Source organism: Hyperoodon ampullatus (genome assembly GCF_949752795.1).
Source record: "Hyperoodon ampullatus genome assembly, chromosome: 7".
NCBI classification, from domain to species: domain Eukaryota; kingdom Metazoa; phylum Chordata; class Mammalia; order Artiodactyla; family Ziphiidae; genus Hyperoodon; species Hyperoodon ampullatus.
This window is the reverse complement of record NC_136920.1, coordinates 40,834,712-40,844,126: the sequence shown is the minus strand read 5'-3', so window position 1 is coordinate 40,844,126 and position 9,415 is coordinate 40,834,712. Positions and strand designations below refer to the sequence as shown.

At 39.3% G+C, this 9,415-nt stretch overlaps 1 protein-coding gene across 1 annotated transcript in view; it reads left to right on the top strand.

Annotated features, from left to right (window-relative positions):
* Positions 1–1,446: 1,446 nt before the first annotated feature.
* Positions 1,447–9,415, top strand: part of CEP295 (centrosomal protein 295) — a 48,380-nt gene continuing 40,411 nt past the window's right edge. The window contains exons 1-6 of the mRNA XM_079708569.1: positions 1,447–1,546; positions 3,626–3,661; positions 5,702–5,841; positions 6,935–7,135; positions 8,290–8,414; positions 9,124–9,217. Of these exons, the coding sequence (XP_079564695.1) occupies positions 5,725–5,841; positions 6,935–7,135; positions 8,290–8,414; positions 9,124–9,217 (537 nt within the window). The 5' untranslated portion in view covers positions 1,447–1,546; positions 3,626–3,661; positions 5,702–5,724. The remainder of the gene's footprint in view (positions 1,547–3,625; positions 3,662–5,701; positions 5,842–6,934; positions 7,136–8,289; positions 8,415–9,123; positions 9,218–9,415) is intronic.

Below are 9,415 nucleotides of genomic sequence, written 5' to 3'. Positions count from 1 at the left end.
CTTTAACCTCACAAGTAATTGTTTGTCAAGTACTGCTAATTTTGCCACCTAAATATTTCTGGAATTCATTCCTTTTCCAAGATATCCCAGAAACGGCTCAAATTAAAAATATTCAAAACTTATTATTTTCCCTTCCCAAACCTGATCTTCTTCCTGTGTGTTCTAGGAGAATGTTATCCCCATCCACTCAGTTGCTAAATATGGAACTTGGGCATCACCATTGATTTCTCCCTCTTTTTTGCCTTCCATAACCAGATAACCACCAACTCCCGATGTCTGACTTATTTGCCTCTTAAATCTATCCACTTATCCATTCTTATTGTGATCATCTTTCACTTCCTGCAGCAGAATCCTAATTGGCTTCCCTGCCTTGGCTTCAGTCTTAACTTCCTTTGCCTTCTTCTCCACAATGAAGCCAGATCTGATCATATCAGCAACTTCCCTCTCCCCCACTCCCCATTTTCTAATTCTTTGATTCCTGGTATGTTTCACCCTCTAGACTACAAAATCTAGGATGGGGTCATAATCCATTCACCCTTGTCTCCCCTGCACCTACCACATTGTACTTGGCACAGAATAGGTGCTCAATAAATATGAACCCGCGCTCACCCCCTTTCTGACTCTCCGTTATTTACAGCAGATAAATCCTTGACATGTTCTAGGTGTGGCAGACCTCTGGAGGCACAGAGTATCATGATACGGTTCACTGTTGCACGAGTTGAAAGCTATCATAAAATAACTGCAAAATCAACGTATCTACTAAACAAAAACAGACTCACAGACATAGAGAACAGACTAGTGGTTTGGGGGGGCAGGGTAGGGGAGGGAATGAATGTAAATCTGGAGTTACCAGAGACAAACTATTATATATAGGATGGATAAACAACAAGGTCCTACTGTATTGCACAGGGAACTATATTCAATATCCTGTGACAAAGCATAACGGAAAAGAATACGATAAAGAATATATGTGAATAACTGAGTCACTTTGCTGTACAGAAGAAATGAACACATTGTAAATCAACCATACTTCAAAAAAAATTTTTAAAAACAAAAAAACAACTGCACCGTAATAGTACTACATGAATTGCATAGTCAGTACACAAAAGGATGCATATCCCAAGGAATCTTCATGACGGCACTAAAGACTAACGTCACCCTCATGGCTCTAGGTAAACGTGTTCCCCTTTCCGGACCTCTGTTCGCGATCTGCAAAATGAGCACGTTGTGAGAGGTGAGATAAAACCCGTGAGCCGCCCCCGGTGTGAGAAATAACCGTGTCGACAGAGTGCCTGCTCGTGCGCGTGCGCAGGGAGCGGGCTTTCCGGCGCGGCAGTCCCGGCGGCCCCCGGAGGAGGCGGGACGAGGCGGGTTCCCGCGGTTCCGCCGCGCCATTGGCGGGCGGTTTGAATGACGGAAGTGACGAGAGCTTGGCGATGGCCGCCACGCAGGCGCACAAACGGCTGGTGCTAGGCTGCTGTGTGGCGGCCGCCGAGACCTTCTCTGTCTGAGCCGCGGTTCCTGAGTCCGGGGTCCCGTTTCTCGGGTGAGTGACGGCCGCGCCGGCTCCCCTGCGGCCGCGGGCGTGCACAACTCCCCGAGGCCGGGAACCGGGAGTATGCTCCGAATGAAGGGGGTGCCGCGCACGCAGCACGGCCCGCGGTTCTCCGGCCTCGGCGGGCCGCGGGCCCCGGCTGGGGTCGGGGCAGGCGGCCGGGAGGAGCGCCGGCGCAGCGGGCACGCGCGTCCCGACCCAGACCCGCCTGCTTCGTGCGAGAGGCCACTCCGGGGCCTTTGGCGCGGGTGGCTTTGCGCGTTCTCCCGGGATCGGGTCTCGCGGGGTCCCTGAGCTTCCAAGTCAGGACGGCCGGGAGGGCCTTCGCGGTCGCTACTGCGAACGCTTCTGGCTCTGTCCTGCCCACCCTGCCCCCAGGTCACCTGCGGAGTGGCCTCAATCCTGGTAGCCGTTTAAGAGCACTGCCTGGAATTGTTTCATGCGGAGAGCGTACTCTTTCTCGGTGTCTCTCACCTTTAATTTCTTAGATATTAAGTCCTGCCACAAACCCGAGCTTTTACAACAGTGGGGAATTTTGTATCTTTAATATTTAGAAAATATTTGGCAGTTTATATTCGTTAGGTCACATAATCATCAGAACAACCTGTTGGACACGATATTGTGATTCCCCTTATATAGTTTAAGGAAACGAGACCAAAGTGACTTAAGGGTCTTCCTTCTTTAAAGTGGTAGTGTTGGGCCTTGAACCCAGATCTTCTAAGTCTGGTATATGTGATTACGATGTGCTAGCTGCCATTTAATCCTCAGGACAAAGTCTTGCAAGATAAGTAGCATCACCTTTATTATTTGTCAGTTAGAATACATACAGTTTGAAAATCCATATTGATATGAATAAATACTAAAGTGAGGGAATGGGGGAAACTCTTTCTTACAGTAGGATTCCAGTTGGTAAGTGTAGAAGGAATAATGGAAATAGAGAATACCTTTTGACAAATGCCTTAGTAATTGTTTCAGGCAGTCATCAATGGATACTAAATTTAGTTGGTAGAAGTATGGTGAGGAACATGATATTTATAGAGCCTCAACTATCTCTCCATCAAATACTTAAAAAGGAAAAGTAGTATCTACAGTGGATAAACGTGTTAGACACCTCCTTAATCAAATGATCAAAATTTGCATCATGTTAACATCATTTACATCCTGGTGTGATGCACTGAGAAGGGTGCCTAGTGACTTCTGCAGTGGTCTTGGCAAAAATGCATAATCTTAGTCCAAACACAAGAAGGGATTAAACACATCCACATTGAGGGACAGTCTGCAAAATAACTGACTGGCATCTTTTAAAAATGTCAAGATTTTGAGGGGAAAAAAAAACAGACTGAGGAAGGTCTCAGATTAGAGGAGTTGAAGGAGGCAAAACAACCTTGGCAGCCATTAGAACGTAATTCATAGACTCTCAGCCCCGGTGTTCTGAAATCTGTTTGCATGGGTGCCTTCCATGGACTGCTCCTAGTTAATGACTGAGCCTGGTGTGGATGTGAAGGCAGGCCCGTTCCTAAGACACAGGGATTCTGGCTTAAGGACTCCCCGGAAGTCTTGCTGAACCTTCCTTAGACTGCATGGCAGTCTAAGAGGCATCTATCCAACTTTCCCTCCCTCCTTCACTCAGTGTCTGATTTGCATGGAAGTCTGAAATGCTCCCATCTTTTACCAGCTCCCTCCCCATTTTCCCTCACACAGAATTTCTCCTAATAAAATCTTTGTGGGTTTCATCCCAACTTGGCATCTTGGAGGACCCAGAGTAACACAACAGTCAAAGGATATGTTTCCCTTGGCTTGGGTCCTGGTCCAGAAAATGGACATTAGTGGGATAATTGACAAAATTTGAATACTGTCTGTAGATTAGTTAAAAGTATTGTGCTAGTGTTAATTTCCTGGTTTTGGTCATTGTACTACGGTTGACATTTAGAGAAGCTGGGAATTCTAAGTCAAATTATTTCCAAATAAGTTTAAAAAGTAAGAAAATGATATACAAAAGAAAACAGTTATTCTATCACATGTTAGGAGGTAAAAATAACAAGTGTATTATGTTTTCCTGTAATCCACTAGGAAATGAAATGGATGGATACTCAAAACACTGAAAAGTTAAGTTTTTTTCTTTTTTGTTGAGGTTTAACTTAGAATTAAATACACAAACCTAAGTGTACTGTTCGAGGAATCCTTACATATGTATACACCTGTTACACTTGTGTAAAACCATCATATGGATTAAAATATGGAATATTTTTAGTACTCCAGCAGAGTCCTTTGTGCCCCCTCCTTCTCAGTAGTCTCAGAAAGATGACTGACCCCTATTTTAACCTCATTCATCATGGATTGGTCTTCCTTGTTTTTGAATTTCATGTAAATGGAATTTTATAATATGTCTCTTTTTTTGCTTTTTTTCCTTTGGTACTATGTCTGTGGGACTTATCAGAAATTAGTTTTAATAGTTTGAATATGAGTGATTTTTCAGAGAGCTTCAGACAAATGAATAAAGATGCATTGTGGGGCTTCCCTGGTGGCGCAGTGGTTGAGAGTCTGCCTGCCGATGCAGGGGACACGGGTTCATGCCCCGGTCCGGGAAAATCCCACATGCCGCGGAGCGGCTGGGCCCGTGAGCCATGGCCGCTGAGCCTGCGCGTCTGGAGCCTGTGCTCCGCAACGGGAGAGGCCACAGCTGTGAGAGGCCCGCGTACTGCAAAAAAAAAAAAAAAAAAAAAAAAAAAAAGATGCATTGTGAAGACAATTTAATCTTGCTCAAGTTTTTCTTCTTTGTTTAGTTCTTACCTGTTTTTCAGTCCCCACTCGCAAAATATACTGGCTTAAACAGAATTTTCCTCACTCCATATATTTTAGCATTTTAGAAAGTTAGGAGCCATATGGAATAAGAAAACGGGATTCTTCCCTTGGTTCTGCCGGTAGATATTGTCATTTGGGTCAAGTCCTTTAACTTAAGAGGCCTTTGTTTCTTCTTGTCTAAAATAAGGAGAACAATTGGCACTTTTCCAAAGTTTTGTGAGTACATTACCAAAGCCTTGTGAGTATCAGCTGAGTGGGATGCACTGGAAAAGATTACTCCTTTTTTGGCATCAGCTTGTAACAGTGACCACATATATGTATGTAACACTTTACATGAATTAACTCATTGAATGAGTCATTCATTCATTCAGTCAACACACTGAAGGAGCTGCTTACATGCAAGGCGCTGTTTTTAGGCTATGCACATAAAACCATGAATAACATCATTCCTGCCCTCATTGAGCTTACATTTTGGTGGAGAATTCATTGAGAAAATATTAGTTCCTGTTAGATAACCCCAACTTCTTCCGGCTGCTGTTTTTACACCTGAGTGAAAGCAGTATCTATCCGTAGTGTGTGAAATAATGCCTGGTAGTTGTTATTCATTGTTATTTTAATTTGAATATTAAAACTAAAAAAAAAACTAGAGCCTCTGTCCTTTAATTGTTAGGAATCTAACTAGAAAGGACAAGCTGTAACTGATGAAAAACGAGAGGAAGGTGATACCAAGATAGCGTAAGGTTAGTCCCCATATGAATGTGAAGATAATATTCGTTATAGGTGGGCAAGTCAAGAATGAGTGGTAGGTGGGTGGAACAAGAATCACTGGAGGGCAGCTTCAAGGAGAAGTGGTGCTTAAGCTTCAGAAAGGGAATTCCCTGGTGGTCCAGTTGTTAGGACTCTGCAGTGGTTAGGACTCTGCACTTCCATTGCAGGGGGGCCCAGGTTCGATCCCTGGTTGGGGAACTAAAATCCCACATGCCGTGGCGCAACTAAGCCCACGTGCTGCAATTACTGAGCCTGCATGCCACAACTACAGAGCCCTTGCACGACACCTGCTGAGCCCTCACTCTCTGGAGCCTGTGCACTACAACTAGAGATAAGCCCGCACGGCACAACAAAGAGCCCTCACACTGCAACGAAATATCCCATGTGCTTCAACTAAGACCTGATGCAGCCGAAAAAAAAATTGCTATTTGTAAATCAGTTAGACTTAGTTTACCCAAATTATTTTATTTGCAAGTACACAGCCCTTTAAATGGTAGAAAATATTAATATGAATTTTAAAAATTATTCTAATCTTTGCTGCCCTACTTTAATAGATATATATTTTTAAAAAATCAGAACCTTCATATTTAAACTACTACATGAAAATGAAAAGAAAGGTGGTGAATGCTGCCGGCAAGCTGAGATTGAGTCCTAATGAGGAAGCCTTCATTTTAAAGGAAGATTATGAAAGAAGACGAAAACTAAGATTGCTACAGGTAAGATTTATTTGGAACATAGTGTCAAATTCTTTGTCTTACCCAAATTATCAGTATTTTTTACATTAGAGTGTTTTAAATAAAATGTCGCATTTAACAGTCTTTTCTGGCTGTACAAGAGCCCTGGTTCTTGCGTATTAACTAGTTTTGGAACATTTGAAAAGTATGATGAAACAGTAAATAAATTGAAGAAGAGTTTGAGGATAAGGACTGACTCAGTAATTATTAGGAAATAGTTCATTTTTTGAGGTTATTAAATATTTAGCAATATTTTTTCTTTTCTTTTTTCTATATATATATATATATATATATATATATATATATATATATAACATATATATGCAATACTTATTTCCCAAAATCTTCCCCCAATAAATTTGCAGAATACATCATCTGACATAAAGGCAAAAAAAAAAAAAAAAAAAACCCAAGAAAACAAAAAAACCCAAACAAAAAAACCTATGAATCAATACAAAAACATAGGCCAACATCCCAACCCCATTGCTGAAAATAGTTCATTTTAAAAATCATATGTAACTGATGAAGATTCGAGCAAGAATATTAGAATGACTTTGAAGAAGATTTACTGGAAAGGTAATTAGCTACTGAAATAAATTTATTCAGAAGTTGTCTATTCTTCTCTAGAAGTCTTTGTAGAGTTACGTAGTTAAGTCTTTGTGAAACATTTTAGGTGCCATTCTGTCTAGAATTGGGGATGTTGTATCACAGATACGGAATTCTCATCTAGATCTTTCTGTACTTGTCTGGGCTATAAATTTTATTGAATCATGCTTACCAATTTAGCCTCTTGGATGTTATTAGAATGATAATGGCAGTCCGATTAGATCTCTGGGGAGGGAACATAATTGCTAATCACGGAAGTTTAGAAGTAGTCTTGAGATTTTAATTTTTCCTCCATCACTTGGATTTTTCTGCTTTAAATAGGCCTTATCTAATATAATATGAATATTCAGGAGAATTGATGTAGCTAATACCTAAAGAGAATTCATTTAAGTTCCTCTTTCCAAATAGCTTTTCAAAAAAGTTGAAGGAAGCCTCTTTTCATAAAATGTGTTAAATACTCATCCTTCAGGTTCGAGAACAAGAAAGAGATATTGCTTTACAAATAAGAGAAGATATAAAGCAGAGGAGAAATCAGCAACTCACTCGTTTGGCAGAAGAACTAAGGACAGAATGGGAGGAATCACAAACTCAGAAAATAAAGAACTTGGAAAAACTGTATTTGGCAAGTTTAAGAAATATGGGAGAGGGGCATCAACAAGCCAAAGAAAATGTAAGTGAGCACTTATTTGACTACCTTCCTGTGGTAGTGATACTTGTTAAAAGCAGATTACAGTTGTTAGACACTTATAAAAATGTTTTCATGTGTAGAATTTGCTGTGGGCAGCCCAAACTTTTTTGTAAATTTAATATAATTTAAGAATTCTGCTAGGTTCATTTCCTAGTAAGAGTCATGTCAGTAATAATGTATTTCCAATGATGTTTAAGTTAACATTATTCTCTAACAAATTTATGGTTACCAAAGGGGGAAGGTGGGGGGGATAAATTAGGAAGTTGGGATTAATATATACACAGTAATATATATGAAATAGATAACCAACAGTGACCTAGTGGATGGCACAGGAAACTATACTCAATATTTTGTAATAACCTATAAAGGAAAAGAGTCTGAACAAGAATATATATATGTATATAACTGAATCACTACTGTATACCTGAAACTAACACAACATTGTAAATCAACTATACTTCAATTAAAAAAAACAAACATTCTCTTCCAGTCCTTAACTATCTGTGTAAATAAAATAGTAACCTTCAGAATTAGAAGTTGTTACTCATTTCAGGCATTTTGGACAGATTCAGTGGAGTGAATTCAGATTTCTGGTTTCATTTTCATTATCATTCATTATTCCTCATACCTCCAAAACGTGTAGTGGAGTGTGTATACACTTGAGTTCATTCACAGACAGTAAAAATTCTTTGATGACTTTCACACAGGCAAAGTAAAACTTAACTCAGTATTTAAGACTGCTCCCTGACCTTATTTTGTTGTTTATTGTGCTTTATGGTTGGAAAATGCTAGATTGTGGTCCCAGAGGTAGTCACACAAAATAAACAAGCTGGGTTCCAAAGAAGGCACGTCTTTGTTACCAAACTTTTAGGGAATAAGAGAACTCTTTAAAGAATGTGGCTATCAAAATATTCTCAGTCCCTGGTTTTAGTTTGTGTTTTTTAGTAATAGCCATAAGTTCTGACATCAGATTTTTGTAGCTTTATGTATGCCATCATTAATTTTGTGCTTTAGTGCAGTGTTTCATTTGAATACACCTTCATGATTTTTACTCTTACTGGGTACCACCCATATTATCATATATTTGACATTTTAATCCTGTTTAACATGACATTTTAAGTAATATTTGTTTTTAGGAGCCTGATTTAAATGCTCTGGCACACCGGGCAGCAGAAAGGAAAAAAAAAGCAGAAATGAGGCATAAAGAGGCCCTGAAAGTACAGAAAAATCAAAAAGAAATGTTAATGAAACAGAAAACCTGGTAAAGTAATAGTGATTTTTACCATATTCTCCACTGAAACTGATATGGCTGGAAGTAAAGGGTACACTGGATACTTTTTAAAAGTCAGTATATCCATTGTGTTTGTTAAACTTGGTTTAAAATAATGCAGTGGGGGAGTGGTTGCTTAGATGAACATACTAACAAATGAGCTTTCTCTTCTAGTGTGACTGTAGTGGCAATTACTAAGTTTTTGGAGAAATGTATTACTAGTTTAGAATGCAAGTCAACCAAAATCTGTCTGCCTCTGATATAAAAAGAAAAATATCAGTGCAATTATGAACATTAAAAGAGGTTGTAGACTCTTTGCAAGTCATTGATGAGATTTTTGCATGTTGTAAAAATGAAAGAGTGTGTTACTAGTCAGCAGTGGTCATTTTATACAGTGGCCTGTCTTTATTGATAATTTCTAGTTTTTTTACTCTAAATTATTCTCAAGTAAAGAACATTCGGTGTTTGTTGGGTCACTCCCCATTGTGGAGCTTTATATCTTTAGATATACCTCTTTCACTTGGTAAACATCTTTTTACCTGTTCACTGTGTATAGACTCTTTATTAAACAGCATATTGAGCCTGTGGGATCAAACTGGAGGATTTCTTGAGATTGTAATGGCTTTTATATTCTTAACCCTAAGAGTTGTACTGTAATATTATCTGAGAGATTAATTTATGACATCTTGTGTTTTTTAAGGCATATAAAAGCTCGAAAAGAAGCACTGCTTGCAGAAAAAGAGAGATCTGCCAAAATTACAAGTCTGCCACCTCCTCCTCCAACTCTTTTTGAGGTGAATTACTTTGAGTATTGGAGCTAGGTTATAATAATTCTCCTTTACTATTAGAATTCAGTGTAGGTCAAAATACCATTTGTATTAATTTTTAACTGTACAGGTAACACATATCTGGAATATTTAAAAATAATCCTAGATATCATTTATATCAATAATATAAATAATATAAAAAAAAGATATCAATAATCCTAGATA